This window comes from Saccostrea cucullata, unplaced genomic scaffold, assembly GCF_032062105.1.
Source record: "Saccostrea cucullata isolate Sc308-1 unplaced genomic scaffold, CSIRO_AGI_Scuc_v1 ctg10709, whole genome shotgun sequence".
In the NCBI taxonomy this organism is placed as follows: Eukaryota; Metazoa; Mollusca; class Bivalvia; order Ostreida; family Ostreidae; genus Saccostrea; species Saccostrea cuccullata.
Window position 1 is genome coordinate 3069 of NW_026928388.1, and position 19919 is coordinate 22987.

At 33.0% G+C, this 19919-nt stretch overlaps 1 protein-coding gene across 1 annotated transcript; it reads right to left on the reverse strand.

Moving 5' to 3' along the window:
* Positions 1-3143: 3143 nt before the first annotated feature.
* Positions 3144-13153, reverse strand: LOC134277443 (heat shock 70 kDa protein 12B-like). Its single transcript, XM_062759781.1, has 8 exons — positions 12995-13153; positions 12729-12845; positions 12383-12524; positions 8062-8360; positions 4632-4808; positions 4287-4434; positions 3561-4195; positions 3144-3362 (listed from the first exon to the last, which is right to left on the reverse strand). Exons 1-8 carry the CDS (start codon positions 13151-13153, stop codon positions 3144-3146), a joined length of 1896 nt encoding a protein of 631 aa, XP_062615765.1.
* Positions 13154-19919: the final 6766 nt, after the last annotated feature.

Here is a 19919-nt window from a genome sequence, read left to right on the forward strand (position 1 = left end):
TCCGTATTTTTTTTTCCTAATCATTCTCTACTACTGTTAATTTAGTAAAAGAAGGATATGGAAATAACGAACAGTATTCAATCTCAACGTCCATTAAACAAATATACAAAATAAGAGCAGAGCAAACACGGACCTCCGAAACATAAGAGGTGGGATAAAGGGCCATGGAGGAGTGAGCATCCCCTGCCGACCGGTCACACCCGCCTGTGCTCGTTGTCATAATCAGGAAATTTATTTACTGTTGATGTAGGTTTGGATCTCCCATGTTACCAGTATCTTTATCTTATAAAAGAGGGATTATGTTTCTTAGCTTAACATTTACCGGTCTTTTTATCCGGAGATTTTTGTTTGGCTTGTCTTCTTACCCCCCCCCCCCTTTAAAAAAAATAAAATCGACAGTTCATCAAAGGCTGGCTATCGGGTACATCAGTGTAATTATCTATGGATTAAAATTAAAATGACTAAATACATTCTGTATGTTTAACAATATTACATTATTGTTAAACATATATTTTCAGGGAAAAAGAAGCTCTTATAAAAACGGTAACTACTATATGTACATAGACTTCTCGCTCGCTCTTCTCTCTTTCTCTCTCTGACAAAAATATACTAGTCTAGTACATGGAATATACCTTTGATATTGAGATTTCTTAACATGAATTCAAATTAAAGTATTTGTAATTTTCCCAGAAAACAAAAAAAAAAAAAAAACAACAAAAAACAGCATCTTCAATTTCGCCGTGCATGGACATCGTTTTAATCGTTTTTCAAGAGCTAGCAATTTGTGCATGTCCAATGTCCCGTACATCAGCATCAAGTTTAATATTTAAACAAAATATGAATAAATTTACGTACTGCGTTCTTCTCTTAGGCACCTGATCTCACCTATGGACTTTCATGGGATTCGTGATATTTGTCGTTTAATTATAATTTTATTTTGTATGGATTTTTTAAAAAATTCAATCACTGGTTGTTTCTTCATTTTTTACATTAGTGCCTTGATATCTAAATAAAAGTTCTATTAAATTAAAGAATTCACGACTTTAGGGAGAGAAATTTACCCGTATATCGTTACAGAAAATATCTTGTATGAATTCTGGAAAAACCAGAAGGTCTTTTTTGTTTTGTTGTTGTATTTCTTTTTCCGCTTCAAATCCAAATGCTCGGAGTTTCTCATTGGAACCAAACAAGGCGATTGTAGGCATCTCTAAACGTAATGCACTCGTTGAAAAATCTATCCATTGGACAATCTCAAAAGCCGGATTTTCAATGGATTTTTTTATTCCATGCATATGTCGTATAATTTGCAAATTCCAACTGCGACTTTACACTCAGCCATTTTCTGTAAACCTTCTGTATACAAACATTTGACATTTTTTAATCATCAAAGGAATATAAATCATTGTATAATTTAAAAAAAAGTCCCCACACCGCAGGAGACAATCTAAACTAAAATGCAGTATGAGTATTGATGAATTAATGTGAATAATGACCAAATTAAAGGAACTGGTTTTTAATACTTCAATTTTAATGTTTCTAAAGAAAATTTTAGAACCCACATCAACATAACTGAATCTCCCGTGTTTGCAATTCATAAGACATAAAAGGAAACTAGAATCTTAATTTTGCAATATTTACTTTAAGAGAAAAATTGAAATACAAAAGTATAATTGCAGTCTATATATTTAATTTTTCCCATGCACATCTGAATTCACTTTTTAATAAAAATGAAAAAAAAATTCTGAATTTATTTTAAGATGAGACTTACTTAATAGAATATGTCCAATTTGAGCGAATGCCAATATCAATCGTTATTGAGAATTTTTTACGGGAAAATCGGTCTGCTGTTGAACAAGAGCCATTAAAAAAATACATACAGTCACGAAGAAAGAATTTTTTCCTTACATTTCTGTCGTAGATATTCATTGCACAAGTTAAACAAAATTTTCATCGCTTGAATACACTCGATGAAATCAAAATCAATGACTTGGTACATGTATAAATATTATCAGTTAATATCCGAAGATTTTTGATAACATGAACGGTATTTATAATCAATATATTTTTTTCTAGAGCAAATTGACATCTGGGTTTCCCTAAGGATGTATCAGTTATTAGCTCCAAATACCTTACCTTGTGTATAACTGTGGACACCAGCCAAGGATTCTTTTTTTATTTAAAAAAAATAATCATCAAAACGTTGGAGTGATTTTAAATGAAATTAAATGAATATTGGATATGAATTAATTCAGCTAAATAAACTATTGGGATATTAATAATAAGTTCTCCGTAAAAGTTTTTTCACTCTTTACTAACTGAGTATTAAATGATTTAGCTATACACTCCTTTGGATCCATACCTGTATATATACCAGGGGTGATCAAAAAGATTGCGAACAAATTTTCTTCCATAAAACAAATATAATTAGGTTTCAGTATTCATTGCAGCCCGGAGAACCAGGCTGCTCTCTATATATAAGTTTAAGTGTAGGTGTATGGGATTGTCGTTTGGAGAAGTTATTAAGAATTAAAGGTTTTCTAAACATTAAATTAAATTAGATTGGTAATCAGAATGTTCTTTCCCTTTAAAAATTACGAGATACTCAATATATTTACATTCATAAAGTAAATGTGTAAATATATATATGCCGAGTATAAGTCAAACTTTGAAGCCCTTCATCGACATCGGTGACGCCTAAATGTTAGTGAAAAATTCTCAAGAGGGTCGTTAAACAAATTACAATGAATCAGTCTATCTAAAACACGACAGGTCCCCTTTTTAGAACACCGAATATTACATATCGCATATCGAAATTGAAAAATCACATGTAAATATCCGACAGTTAAGTTTTCTTAAGAGAAAATGTATAATTCAATTTTTGCAAAAAATAACAGAATTATTCAAATGGGTAATAGAATAAAATGTGTAAAAATAAAGAAAATTGAACCATTGGTTTAAGATAATTTAGTGATATGATATGACCTTGATCTTTGTAGTACATAAAGAATGGAGTCTCCTTATAAAAGTTTCCAAATATCAGCCCTCTACTATTTATGGAACGAAAGTTACACTGCATTCACTGCAACAGATTGTCACATGTTTGTTTGTTGCACAGAGATAGCTTAAACACAGCTTAAACAAATTCACTGAATCGCACAGGTCGTCAGAGAGTGTCTTGTTTTAGGTAATTCCGGGTTGGAAATAACTCTGTATTCATCACTTCCTAAATATATGTCTTCCTCCTCATCTTCAAATTCGAATGTGTTTTCAATATTTGTGACATTAGTTTCAGTGACGACCTCTCTTGAAGCAACAGGTTCAATTGCCACTTGTGCATGCGTAACTTTATGAATCTGTTCAAACTAAAAATTACACGTATATTGTTTAAATAATATTTTGATTCTTTAATTATCTTTGCAAAAATAAACATAAACACGCAATTTTGCACAACGAAAGATCAATTTTGCTTAAAATATTAAACTATTTTATATAAATATACATGAAGTGGAAATTCTTAGCAAGTATGAAAAATCTAATGGCTGCTGTTATATATATTTTACCTTTTGAATTTTTACCGGCTTTTGGCCATATATTGCTGCTCCTTTTACTACAACCAGATTGGCATCTTCAGGGACTATGACATGACACGTACGAAAGGACCTTTTTATCAAGTCTTGAAGAATGGTGGATTTTGAAAAAAATCCAACGAGAATAATGTTTCTAATGTTTTCAGCTTTTGAAAGCCCTGAATCCGCTATGGCTTTATTAAGAAGTTGAACAATGTTCTCACCTGCTTCCTTAAACAAACTCTGAAATATTTCTGGCATAACCCTACATTTATTGCCGATGAAAGAAATTTTATCCGAAAATTTTGTTCGTCGAAGTGCTCGATTCAAAGTCTTTCCAGTAGTCTTTTCAAACGCAGAAATTAAAGATGCCGGTATATTGATATTCACTGGCTTTTCCTCCTTTAGGTCAACTGTCATTTTCCTGCGTAGTTCATGAACTATTTCAAAATATTCTGAGCGATGATTCCTATAAAAGTCGTCAAATACGGATTCCCCAAAAATTTCAATAATCATAGCCTCGAAATCTTTCTGAACTTGGCAAGCTGCCAACACATTTGAGAAACTATTATAGACAATCTTAATGACACCATCTCTAACCTCTAATACGGAAATACTAACGTTGTCGTCTGAAAACAAAATAATTATTATTGCAATAGTTCAACTACTCGGTACACTAACAACATTGTTTTGTTGTCAAAAATCTTTCAAATTAAATACCTTCACACTCTAAAACTACGCTTTGTTTCCCTTTGGCAAAAGCATCCACCTCTTTACTTGAAGTGGTTTTATATAAACGATGATACTCCCTGCAGTAGTAAAGGACAGATGTGGCCTCAGGAATGATATACACTTTTTCCAATCCAGCCTGCAAAAGAGGTGATACTTCCAGCAGCGTATCAAGTCTGGGTAAACCATTTAAAATTTCATTTATTAGGATTAGTAGCTATTTTTGACCTCATTTTTGGTCATACTTCTTGATTAGTTTTTGGTAAGTTGGAAAAGGTTTCAAGTAACGAAGGAGTTAACTTTGAGGTCTATTGGTTTCTTGGTTTAATTCATTACCTTTTTTGCAGATTTTTTGAAAAAATTGTAAGCATCCTCTGTCGCTGCAGTTGGTACAGTGAACACAACTTTGCTTGGTTTGATTGGCATTTCCCTTAGTAGGAAGGATATGACCTGAGTCATGATATTAGAGGACGATACCAGGACACCATTTTCGGCTGTTAATTGCAATGGAACCTACAATGTATATATGTATAAAAAAAGAAGAGAAGGAGAAAGAAAGTCATTCATCTCATCAGCAAAATTAGTTTATTAAAACCAAGCTGATAAAAATGCTTTGAAGTTTACAAACTTATAAAATGTTCCTCATTTACAACATTAAATAGTCATTTGAGATCTATTTCTATCACGTTTTCCAACTACCAACTATTGGAATTTCGAGAAGCACCAATTGTGCTTCTCTATTTGTTGACCTATTTTCAAATTCAAAGTTACTAGAAATTATTTAAAGCAATTTAATGAGAAGAGAAAATGAGCCGTGGCCTTTAATTTGACTTTGTTATATCAACGATGTGCTATGTTTTAAAACAACTATTATCATTCATAGGCTTGCTCTATATACACATGTATACAACAATGAACTGGAAACAATACACAAACAAGAGGCCCACGGGCCTTATAGGTCACCTGAGCATTATGCAACAACTTTCCAGTTACAGTGTATTGAATTTGATTCATGTTTTAAGCCAGATGCTATATTGCATTCACAATTTTGAAAGAGGCACCATTGATCATCATAACAATACACTTAACAGTTGCTTAGCTTGGTAACTGAATACCCATACGCAGGGTAGGGGAACAAAAATGCACTCCAAGTAATCAGTAATATTCAGCAATAATCAGTAGTGCCCCTAACACTGTGACATAAACCCCTGACCCTAGGTCCAAACATTGCACAAATTTTTAAAAGGCACCCTTAAAATTGCCACTCAAAAAAATAAATAAATGTTTTATAAATACAAAGGAGCAGATTTCAAACACTAAATTCATTTTCAGTATATAAGCAGAGCCCCCCCCCACCCAACACCTGAATTTAGGGCCTTAAAATACACAATTCTGCAAGATTAGGGCCCTTGCTCATCATAACTATATAGGTAGTTCATCTGCTTCATACCCAGAGACAGAGAAAGAAAATTTTCAAAGATTTAATGAATTTTCACTATATAATCAATAGAACCCCGGCCTAACACCAGAACCCTTGACTTAGGGACCATAAAATTCACAATTTTTGTTGAGGCACTTTTGCTCATCATTACTATGCACTTAGTAAGTTTATTTAATACCTAGGAGCAGAGAAGAAGAATTTCAAAGAATTCATGTATTTTCACTATATAATCAATAAAGCCCCCCCCCCCCAACACCAGAACCCTTGACACTGGGGCCATAAAATTCACAATTTTGGTAGAGGCACTCTTTCTCATCATAACTATGCACTTAGTTTATTTAATACCTAGGAGCAGAGAAGAAGATTTTCAAAGAATTCATGTATTTTCACTATATAATCAATGGAGCCCCCCCTGACCCCATCCCAACACCAGAACCCTTGACTCTGGGGCCATAAAATTCACAATTTTGGTAGAGGCACTCTTGTTCATCATAACTATGTACTTAGTGAGTTTATTTAATACCTAGGAGCAGAGAAGAAGATTTTCAAAGAAGTCATGCATTTTCACTATATAATCAATAGAGCCCCCCCCCCAACACCAGAACCCCTGACCCTGGGGCCATAAAATTCACAATTTTGGTAGAAGCACTCTTGCTCATCATAACCATGTACTTAGTTATTAGTTTTTTTAATTCCTAGGAGCAGAGAAGATTTTTAAAGATTTAATGCATGTTCACTATATAATCAATAGAGCCCCCCCCCCCTAACATCAGAACCCTTGACCCTGGGGCCATAAAATTCACAATTTTGGTAGAGTCACTCTTGTTCATCATCACTATGCACTTAGTTAGTTTACTTAATACCTAGGAGCAGAGAAGAAGATTTTCAAAGTATTCATGTATTTTCACTATATAATCAATAGAGCCCCCTCCCCAACACCAGAACCCTTGACCCTGGGGGCCATAAAATTCACAATTTTGGTAGAGGCACTCTTGTTCATCATAACTATGTACTTAGTTGGTTTATCTAATACCCAGGAGCAGAGAAGAAGATTTTCAAAGAAATAATGCATTTTCACTGTATACTTATTTAGCCCCACCCTAGCACTAGAACCCCTGACCCCAGGGCCATGAATTTCACGATTTTGGTAGAGGACTCAATGCTGATTACAATCATGCAAATAGTTTGACTGCTTGATGTCCAGGAGTAAAGAAGAAGATTTTTAAAGATTGCATTAATTTTAGTGGTTTTGGCCCCACCCCTCAGGCCCCAGGGGGGCATGGATCATGAAATTCACAATTTTTGTTCCCCTCCACCCATAGATGCTTTGTGCCAAATTTGGCTGAAATTGGTTCAGTGGTTGCAGAGAAGAAGATGAAAATGTTCAAATGTTAACACACGACGCACGGCGGACGACAGACGACGGACGACGCACGACGACGGACGAAAACGGATAGCAATAGGTCACCTGAGTTTACTCAGGTGACCTAAAAATAAAGAATTTGAAACATCTGTTACATTTTTTGATGTTTTACAAACTGTAGACGACATTTAGCGACTTACTTTTCGTCGTTGTAAACTTTTCATAATTTCATCTTCTCTTCTCCAGAGCTACTGGGCCAATCAAAATCAAACTTGGCACAGAGTATTATTGGGGATATGGGATTCAAATTGCATCAAATGAAGGGCAACGTCCTTCTCAAGGGAGATGATTAAGAAACCTTTTAAAATTTCTTCTTTTCAAGAACAGCAAAGCATCATTGGTCATGTTTTCATGGTAGCTTCCACAGGTGGTGAAGACTGGGACCATTTCTGATTTTTATGCTTTACAATACGGATCTGTTTGCCTTTCCCCCCTTGCCACAGTGCTCAGGTGAGTGATTTGGCCCCAGAGCCTCTTGTTTTATGAATATTCCATTATCACCAGACTATGGTGTTTATGTTTGGCAACATATTTGCTTAGAGTAAATTCACTTCTCTCTGATAAGTTAATATTATAAGGATTTAAAACAATTTCATTTAAAGTCAGCATTTTGTAAATGTTACTTAATATCAATGACCTTGTTAGCAAATATATTTAATCACTGCCCATCTACCTGATCAACGCATAGGACGTTTGGTGGATGTGACCGTTCAACAGGGAATGCCTTCTACCCCAAGGCACACGACCCCACCTCTGGGGACCCAGTACCATGCCCTCTTAATACATATCTTTTATATATATATCAGATCGTCCACTGCTCGTTTTATTCGTTTTTAGCATTAGTATATTCATATGAAAGTTCTTTGAAATTATGATCTTTTGACTTAAGGAGAGTAATATACCTGAATTCCGTTACAGAAGATATCTTGTATGAATTCCGGAAAAACTAGAAGATCGTTTTGAGTTTGTTGTTGTATTTCTTTTTCTGCTTCAAATCCAAATGCTTGGAGTTTCCTATCGAAATCGAACAGGGCAATTGTTGGAGTCTCTAAACATATTGATTTCGATGAGGAGTCGATCCACTGGGCACTTATAAAAGCCGGATCTTCTATAGATTGAGTGTTCCATGCATATGTTGTATAATTTGTACCTATGCGAATTCCAACTGTGACTTCAACTTCAGCCATTTTCTGTAAAAGCTCTGCATACAAACATTGGAATGATCAATTGAACGTAAAGTATAGTATAATCGTATTGTTTAAGTTTTTCCCCAGATAAACAGGAGGCAATTTTATCATAACAGTCTTTTACAAATGTGAATTAACTATATGAACAGTTTTTAAATACTCCAGTCTAATGACGAAAAGTAACCCTCGTAGTATATTTACCGGGGGTCATTTTCCTACGTAGAAATTTGCCCCCCTGGTCAATATTCTACGTAGTAAAATGAGACTCTTTTTTGTAGAAATTATGATCTTGAGGTCGTTTTTCTCCATGTACATTGTAGAAAAATGACCCCGTAGAATAATAACCCATTGTCATTTTTTGATGCCAAATCACTTGTTTTCGAACAGAAGAAGGATATGGAAATAACGAACAGTATTCAATCTCAACATCCATTAATCAAACATACAAAATAAGAGCAGAGCAAACACGGACCTCCGAAACATCAGAGGTGGGATCAGGTCCCATGGAGGAGTGAGCATCCCCTGCCGACCGGTCACACCCGCCGTGTGCTCGTTGTCATAATCAGGAAATAACGGAAAAAATCGGTGGTCAATTCAGTGTATAAATAATGGAAATATTCTTGTTAGGCGATGGATATCAATCAGCCTTTTAATATGAAGTGTTTATTCCTGAAAGATTTTGAACTTAAAATAATATCGAAATGAAAGCTATACCATACCTTACACTAAAGATACAAACCCTTTTATCCACATTAAAAGAAAACAATATCTATTAAAATGTACTAAGGTTACTGGAGAAAAGATATGCACATTAATAGATTTGTTTCTAACATTTATACAGTGAGTTTTCACATTTGTAAATTCGATCTTTAAAAAGTTACACAAAAATTCCAAATGTTTACTTTTGCCTTACCTTTTGGACGATATGTACTAGAACTTTAGATATCGAAGTAATGACACGATAGGCCAAAAGTTCATTTGTATTTGCAAAGTTTATTTTTAAGAAAAACTTAGATGAAAGGAGATGTAACATTAAACATTTCTCGCGTGTCTGTGGGCTAAACGTGTGTGAAAAGGATTTTTAAAAAATGAATTTATAGATATCTGTAAAGGTTGAACTGTTATTTTGTCAGATGTAATTTTTTGCCTGTTTTTGTTTTTTTAAATATCGTAATAAGAACGTTCTCGATTTGTATCGTATTTCCTGTATATAAGGAAAAGGTATAGTACCTTATATAAGGAAGTAAAAAAGTCCGTATAGAGCTAAGGGAATATTAAATTTATTTTAGTTAAATTACGTTGCTTTTCTTGCTTCTGTGCTATGTTTTTGGATTTGTAAAAAGAAAAATCAAAAATGGATCTAAATGGTTAACAGTGCTAATTTTGGAGGCCTCCCGACCCGTTTATTTTTATCCAAAACTGAAGGATATCGAGGTATCATATGAACAGTATTCAATTTCAAATTTTACAAAACAATACAAAATAGGATCAGAGCAAACACGGACCTCCAAAACATCAGAGGTGGGATCAAATGCCATGGAGAAGTGATCTGATCATATTCTGCTGACCATAAGTACATGTACCCGCCGTGTACTCCTTGTCTTAATCGGGAAATATTGGAAAAAATCCGTCGTCAATTAAGTATATAAATGACGGACTAACAATTATTATGAAAAATGTCAGTCAGCATTTGACTCAATGATAAATTGTATTTGCTGCCAAGGTCATTACATAGATCAGAGAACTTACAAAATGATTGCTTTAAACGAGATTGCTGATATTCTTGTTTCATCAACTTATTTGTCAATAATTTACCTTGTTTAAGAAATTGTCCATATGTAGAGCATGCTCTTGCGTATCGAATCAACTGAGAAATCTAAACTCCATATGCAGGTGAGGAAGATATATTGCTGCATAAGTAAGGGAAGTTGGCGATAGGAAAGTCTAGCTAAAATTCAAATATTAAACAGATGTGTCAGACTCGGTGGTATCTTTTATCTTTAGCACACTAGAATATATCGTGCTATTTTCGGAACAAAATCTTTCAATGATAAAAAAACATCCACAATTATATTGATAAATTTATGTTCCTCAAAGAATTAATATTAATAATTGGGATTCTGCAAGATAAAAAAATCTATACCAGAAACATTGATTATGATGCGTCTGTTAAGATAAGCAATCAAATATATGTTGGGAAGGGGCAAGGAACATTCCCCCTCCGTACATTTGATAGTTTAACAAATATCAGGAGACACAAATATCAGTTTTATTGCATTAAAAAGTAGGGGGTCAAATTTCTATGTGGGTGTTTTTTCAACGTGTGTGGACTCGTAGAATTACTGGTCCGGAATGTTTTACTATAGTCGCAAAATGACCATACGTAGAAAAATGATCCCCTGGTCAATATTTTACGGGGGTCAATTTTCGTCGCTACACCGGTAAATGTTAATTGTTTTACATATTTTCTAGAAAATTAAGAGAACCAACATCAACAATAATGAAACTTAAGTGTTTACAATTCATAAAATATAAAACGAAACTAGATTATTTGCAAGCTTTTAGGAATAAAAGGAAAAGGTTGGGATAAAAAAACGTGTAATTGCAATATATTACGATTTCCTCATTCAGTTGACTTTTTTTTTAATGAAAAAAGACAATATTTGGAATTTACTTAAAACTTACGTGTTGGAATATGTCCAATTCCAGCGAATGTCAATATCGATCGCGAGAATAGAGTTCTGCTAGTGAACTTTGACTATATATAGAAATTCTGAGTAGCTCGAAGAAAGATATTAATTAACTTACATTTCTGTCTTTAATATTTTCATGTTTTTGCATTTGATTTTGTAAATACAATATTGTCATCGTTTAATAATTACACTCGACGAAATTGAAGAAAAAAAGTTTACGAACAGATAACAAAGACCTGTGGCCCTTTTCACAAAAAAATCTACGACTTCGACTAAAACTTCACCACTCCATAATTTTTCATTTAATAAGTATATTTTTTCTAAATAATTACTGACAAATAAATAATAAAATATCAATTAATTGTTACTGAAAAAATAAGATTTTCGAAGCTTAGATATTTGTTATAGAGTGGGGGAAATTTTAGACTTAGTCGTAAGATTTTTTGTGAAAAGGGACACTGGTACATAATTGTATATAATTTAAAAACCCCATGTTTTTTGATGACACGGACTGCATTGTAATCAATGGGATTCTTTCCTCAATTCGTCTGATATACAGTTGTTGACAAAGCCGTAATACCGACTATTGAAGATTGATTGTTATTGATTTACGTCCAAATCGAGAATTGTTCACTCATAGAGATTTTACCAAATACCGTTGATGAGCTTTGCTTGGCCGCTTTGCTATTCGGCAGTGATACCTCTTTATCGTGCTAATGCCTGTCGTGACAAGGGGCCTCTGTTTTTAAAGTCTCATCCGAAAGATCGCAACTTTCACATCAATTAAGATGCTGAGTGCATGGCACAAACAAAACAATTGCTACTTTAAAAAAATAATTTAGGTCAGTTGAGTCTGAGATTCAAAACCTCAACCTTCCGGACTCGAAAGGAGCGCCCTGCTGAGTGAGCAACCGTTATAGTAGCTTTATAGAAAACGGTTAGATCTCACTACAATTGCAATTCTTCCTTAGGTGTAAATAAGATCCACAGAGAAGATTTCTGTACCCAGAGCGATAAGATTAAAAACAAAACAAACATACAACAACAATTTTTTCATTGTTTATTGTAGAATTAAATTGAATTTAATTTTGCACATTTGAATGGAAAAAAATTTGGTTTCTCGCCGCATATATCAATTGACGTTTTGATGCATGAATATTTTAGTACTGTATGAAGTTTAGAAAATGTAAATTCTGCTGAAATATGAATGATATGGATTTTTACACCAGTTAGCTTTTTTCTTTTCCGAGATATCCTAAATCTTTACAAACATGTTTATGATTTTTTGTTGGAATGTGGATAAATCGAAATTTGTAAATAACTTTGTAGGTAAACATACCAACCTTCACATTCTACAAACACATAAGATTTGTTTTGGCTTCCTGTTGGTCTAGGGAGACCTGAAAGTACTGGGTTTTGTAGGCAGAAGTAGAGAGCTGCTGCAGCCTCCACAACTATTGTTATTTTATCAGGGGAAAAGCCTGCCTGCAATATATTGAATAATGATGTGCATTGTAAACAAATGGAAAACAAAAAGTTATTTGTGCAACCTCTCTCTCAGTTCTCTCTCTCTTTCTATCAAAATTATATTGTACCCTGAAGAAAACTAAACTTATTACTTGTTCTACAGATTTCAGCTTAAAATCCTTGGAATTGTTACATGAGCATGTCGGCACTGTTAAAACATACCTCAGGGATACGTCTATGGAACGTTTTTGTATCATAACTTTTATGTGACCATCCATATACGATAAAACTGTTTGACTTCATTTCTTTTTCGTTTACTGCCTTTATATTTTTTGGAACCTGAAAATGAATGACACAGATATGCCATCCTAATCTTATAAAAATAAACATCACACTTTAACTGTAGAACATGAGATTTTACTGATCTCATACTAATTAAATTATTTTTTTACAAAGAAAAGCACCGAAGAGCATTAAAGTTAACTGACCTCATCCCTAACACAGAAAAGATCCCAAATAAAGTCTCGAAAAAGCAGATGCTTGTCTTTATCGCCTTGTTGCAGATATTGATATTCAGTATCAAATCCGTAGGACTGGAATACACCGTATTCAGTAAAGAGAGCCACTGTAGGGGTGATCAGCGACATTGAACTAGTAGCGTGTTTCTGGAAAGGGACGGTGAACAGTTTGGGGTCTTCGGTTCGGCAGACATTGATCATGTAAGCGTTTGTGCTGTAGTTTGTTCCAAATTTCATTGCAATGATAATTTTTATTCCAGACATAATTTTATATTATTGTTGTATGAGTAAAAACAACGGATTAATTAGCTGATATTTAAGGATTCATTGCATTTCATTTTCTCTTTTTGTTGATGTAGCTAAAATATGTAAGCTTTCTGTTGCAGTTCTGAAATAGAAAAGTTCTGTTAAATCATGTTTAAGTCGTTCAGCAGTGACTACTTTATTATTATAATGACTCTTATGTGCTGTTGCATATACTTACCTGAGGTGCACTTTCGTTTCTGCTTTTTGGTTTTAAAGGACATACTGAAAAATAAACCCTAGAGTGTCAGAAAAATAAGGCAAATATTTATAAATGTATACGACATATAAAAAAAACGTGAACTCTATGCTGTAAAAATTGAAGTTTAAAATTATTTTAATTTACAATACAGATTCACAATGATTCTATTATCAACTTTTTATTGTTTTATATATACGTAGAAAAAAATTCTTTTTAAAGTACGATTATTTGCTTGTACTTTGAATTCTGAACCAGAAATATGGTAAACAATAATGTTTTTTAAACAAAAAATGAAACGATAAATGACTTTGATACCATATCCAATGGTACCCTGATTACCTGTGAAAGGATCCTGATGTGCATCAAAAAATCCAGTTCACAAAACTGATAGGAAGTCATTTCATGTCTGTATACATGTAGATTTAAAAGACTGGGGTATTTAATACTTTAAAAGTATTGATTATTCTCTCGTTACATTCCGGTGAAGTGATCAAACAGATTCAGACTTAACCAGTTTTACTTTCGATTTCTATAAGATTGTAATTCTTTATGAATTGTCTGGTTGAATTTCACCATAGGTAAATAAAATGTAAACCTTTTCTATCTTTTCTTCCGGCTTGACTCGAGTAATCTATTTAGCGTTTAGTTTATACAGGTTATATTGATTTTGCTGGATTGTCGGATATGCAATTTTAAAAACATGTATGTCTTTTAATATCTGTATTTGATATTTAACATTGTTGACCAAGGAAAATATATCTGACTTTTTACAACAGTCATACATTTTTCATATATATTCAATTGATGATATTCTATATATAATCAATTGATGATATTATATTTATTTACCTTGGTTTACGTATCGTCGCCAAGAAGAACAACCAATGTTATGTAAACAACCCATCACATGAACAGCAGACGACATATCTATTTAAAAATCTAAAACCTGATAGAAAGATCGAGGGAGTCGTCTTACATTTTATATACTCTGAAATATATTAAAAGTTATTTAGAAAATAATTTTTTAATTACTTTATTTGATCTGCAAATGCGTTTCTCAATAAGAATAATGTTTTTTTTTCAATTTTTCGTGCAGTTTTGTTCTCCAAAATAAGTTAACTTTAGCATTATATTTACTCATATCTTCTCAAACAGTTTCTTTATTGTTATCAAAATAATAAAATGCAGTTTTCATGTTTCATAAAATGATGTCAAATGTCATAGTTTTTGACCTTCGCATTGGCACATTGGCCTTCGCACTTCACAAATTGTGCATATGAAGACTTTTCCACGGAGGACTCGTTTTTGAAGCCTGTTCAATCGGCCAATTTCGATTCTACTAATAAAACAGATAAATGTGTTTGAGGAAACACCAAGCATCGCCGTATTTCCTTCTGATAACCTTGACTTTGGATATGATGCCCTCAGACGGATTGAAGCACAAAATAAAGATAATCTTATTTTCCCAAAATTGGTAAAAAATCTCTTTTACTGTGTTACATGTAACAAGGTACGTAAGCATTTTGTTGCTTGTATATCCCCTTTATTTTTATATATTTACATTACGTATATTTTTTGCATATAAAATGAATAAAAATTAATTGCATTCAAAACACCATAACACAGACAGGGTTCCAAGAGGTTAAAACATGCTTTTTAGTTTGACGTCATAATCGTTGAACGCCGAGGAAGTGCAACGTCACAAGCGAAAATCAAAAAATCACGTTCAAATTGACCAGAAGCTGTTACGCTGGCTGATCCATGAAATGTTGCTTACACGAAGGATAATACATAGGTTTTTAAATAGAAATCACATTTGCAGTTAAGGTAGAAAGTTTTTAAAAATGTAAATATAAGCAATGAATCATTATTTTTTGAGTTATATAGTCTCATAACTGCAACGATGTGTGCAAACAAATTTTCATAAAGCGCTAACGCGCGTTATTCAATTTGTTTGCACACACCGTTGCAGTTATGAAACTATATCACTCAAAAAATAATGATTCATTGCTTAAGTAATAGGTAATAGGAATTCGTCGTTGTTTGTTCTTCTTACGTTCTAAGAAAAGAAAAATGTCTGCATCTAAAATTCATCAAATCGTAAGTTCCAGGGTCGATACCATAACCATGTCAACAAATACCTTTTTTCATTGAGTCAATTGTTAACTGAATGTTTTAACTGATTTAAGTCCATTGTACGAGAGTTTTCCCGAAATTCAGTAGACAAGCGTTGTTTCGCAGGAACACGATGTCATATATAAATGAAACCATCACTATCTAATAAATTTATGGACAAATATGAAGTATCTACGTAAATTAACCCTATTTAAATGATAGATTTCATTGTCTGGTGTAAGAAGACGGTGCAGCACCCAGTAGATGAATTCAAAAATCGGTATATTATATTTAAGGGGAGACAGGACACATGTCACATGACTAAAAAGACATATTACGTCATAATCGGTGATGATATACATGTTAAACGTTGTTAAAATCAACAGTTCTTGTGTAATTTTATTCTAAATTCTAAAATTGTTTTTTAAACATTTAATTTAGAAATTACTATTAATAAAAAATTTAAAGATCTTGCCATCTTTTAGATATTGTGAAGTTGCCCAATCCACACATTTGTTTCTCTTTACCCTGCAGTCTGACGTCAGTGACGTCATAGACGTAGTGTTTGAATTCTTAGTGCAGCGAGATCAAGTACACACACCGTCATGATCAGTTTTATTTCATAATAAACAGGTCACAGTCAATTTATCTTGATAAATTTCTGAAGCAAATTTTCTTTAATTAATATTTTTTCGTGTTTAGTAGCAGAGATTCTCTCTATTTAGATAATTTTGAATGTTTATGTTTTCGTGTGACGTCACAATTGATTTCCAGCACTCGGAAAATACGAACGTGAAGCGTTTTTACCATGCTTACGTTTAATTCATCGATGTCCTGTGCGATATTGAGGTAAGCTTCACCCTATGATATTTCTGCAGTGAATAATTACGATAAAGGACTGACATTCAATCGTAAATTTAGAAATATTTATTGACAGAATTTTTTCCAAATGAGGTTTTTGTCGATGAAGCTGCCTTGAAAAATGCAGAAATTGTTCAACCCAAATACTATATAAAATTAAAACAAATGCTTTCAGATAATTTAAACACTTCGAGTATTCTGAAATATTTGAGTATATAGTGTTATCTATCATATTCATCGTTTGTGCGTAAATATTCGCATTATGGACTACGTTATGGGCCTGTAAACATGAAGTATCTAAACTCCATACAAACTCTAAACAATGCGGTATTTGTGGGGAGATATCTTTTAAATAAGTCAAGAAATCCCATGACTGGACCGTTTTAAAATGTTAAGTACATATTAAATTAGTAATATAAAAAATACGAAAAAAATTCATTGACAGGAATTTTTTCAGCGAAAGATCCTGTTCCTACTTAAGATCCTAGGGAAATGTAATTTCTACTCTGAATTTTTTAATGGAGATGAAAAACCTTAAAAATGTTTTCTTTATTATATTTCCTAAAATTTTGATGTTTAATCTTTAACGGATATGAATTTTGTAACGTTTCATATACACCGGGTAGACTTCCTCAAGCATTTATGTTTTTATTGTTTATTTCATTATAAATATTTTTACAATATTTTTGTTCTTATTTGTATTGCTGTCCTCTGCTCTCTTTTAGTTAAATGTTATCAATATATATGTTTGACATTATCAAAATGTATGAAAGAGAGCACTAAACCAAAGAGATTTGAGCAAGTTTAATACGCCGGGTTGAAATCCGACTTTTTGAAAATGTCGTCGACCTTCGCACAGACGACGCACTGGACTATGATCAAGTGTTTTGATCCTGAATATCACTCTTACAGAAATGTACAATATGTAGAAAAGAATTTTTGGGTCCTAGTATTTAGATAGAGTGAAATGGTTTCTCTATGTATGTGAATAACTGAAACTAAATTAAAAAAGACAGACATAAAGAATTGGGCAAGGGTGCCACTGTGCAACTCCCATAGAGAAGACAGAAGGAAAGTCCGTTGAAATACAGGGTTTTTAAATCATTATTATTTAATAACTGTACAAGCATATCCTTTGTTTACAATATTTGATCATATCATGGTAATTAAGATGTTTTACGTTTATAACTATAATCGTTTTTTTAATTAAAGATTTTGATTCTGATTATTAAAAGATTTTCTCTAAAAATTTAAACAGTTGACAATTTGTTTACGTTGCAGATTTCTACGGTTGTAAGAGAACGATATCGCTTCAAACCTTATTACTCGAATTGTTTTCAAGAAAACTTGATAAAACATCATAATTTATCTGCCAAAAACAAGCTTTATCCATCCAAAAAATGTTATAAAGATACATTAATTTCTTTAAAAGATATGAGCCCAGTCTACGAAATTCTGGGACAATCCTCGTATATACACTTAATTAACGACGGAGGTAAATTATTGACAAACAAGTTGATGAAACAAGAATATCAACACACTCGCTAAAAGTCATCATTTTGTAAATTCTATGGTCGATACAATGACCTTGTCAGCAAATACAATTTTCATTGAGACAAATGATGGCTGACGTTTTTCATACTAATTGGTAGTCCAATATTTATACACTGAATTGACGACGGATTTTTCCATTATTTCCAGATCATGATAAGGAGCACATGATCGGTGTGACCGGTCGGTATGGGATGCTCAATCCTTCATGACACCTGATCCCGCCTCTGATGTTTTGAAGGTCCGTGTTTGCTTTGCTCAAATTTTGTATTGTTTTATGGACTTTGATATTGAATACTATTCGTTATCTCCATATCGTGAATACAGTACCGTTCATCATCTCTATATATTTCATCACAGTTAGCCGAGGCTTTATATTTCAAACAACATTTCGAGACCAAAGAGGTTATTCTGCATCATTCACGACAGCAAGGACTTTTTTCTATTCTACTATGAGCTCTAACATACGACTGATCATTACTCTATAGAGAAACGAATTATGTCACCATGCTGCGATAAAGTTGTTCAATTTAGTGCTAGAGTGTACATTTGCTTGTTTACCTGTGAATAGAATGCAGTGAATGTGTGCTTTCGCCGCATTAAAAGTAACTTTTTATGAATTATAAATCTGTTTGTAATTTATGTAGATTAATTTTTATGAATTTACAATTACAAAATGAGTTTCCTATTTTACCGCTTTATCAATAAACTCACGGAGTTCAAATATGGCGTACTGACGTCTGTGGTAGATCCCGGCTTAGCTTTAGGTCTCACACAAGGAAATAATTTCACTATATATTACTATAAAGCTTGAATCAAATTATTTAATTTATTAGACTCTCAGCAGAAAATTCATGAAAGAGAAAATAAAGATTAATGCTTAAGCAAAAATTTGAGATCAGAAAAAATATGCCTTATGCGGCTTTTAAGAAAGAAAATCGACAGTAAACATACCTACCCCGAAATGCACGTGGGATTCACATGTTGACAAACAGCCTACACACCATCCAGGAAGTTGCATCATGCGCACCTGAAAAAAGAGTTCCTTTTAATTCAGTGGGATAATTCTGCTAAAGAAATGATATTCCTAGTACATGAGTCCAATTTTAATACTGTAGGCCTAAAACAAATTGCCAAAAATGAAAAAAGAAAAAAAAAATTTCTCTATATATATGGAACTTCAATTGACTAAGTTCATTTTGATTGGCTATTTCCTTGCGTAAGACCTTTAAGAAACCTACAATCATCATCTACTCTTTGCAATAAACAGTGTTTAGACTGCAAAAGACGACACATTGATGTGTTTTTAATAAGAATTTCATTATTAAGTTCTTAACAGGTATTAAACCTGTGCAACTGCACAGGTTTAATACCTGTTTCTGATCTGATGATTTTTTGATGACGTTCGTGATTTATAAGAGAAAAATGTCCACGGCATTTCTTTGATCTCGGCAATAATATTAGTAGAATTTCTAATAACCTAACAATCAGTCTGCCCAATAGTATTTTGACCCCACTCCATTTTTGCTAAAGATAACGCTATTTATACTAAAGTATGAAAGCACTCTAAAAAATTTCCGATACATTTTTTCTATTAGACATTAAAATTTTCAAAAACTACAAAATTTCCCATTTTGCACATTTTCAGAAACTGTTTCGTATCACAAGACCTTTCCCTAGAGCTGAGTTCATTCTGTAGATGCCTTGTATATCTCAAAACTTGATTCTTCCTTATGTTGGAGTTTACTTGATAACGATAAAAATGATTTTATATTTCTTCAATTTTCACGTTTTAATTAGGTCAAAAATGGTCAAATTTAATGGTTCCGTCTCAAAGACAACCAGGTGCACGTGTAAAACTTC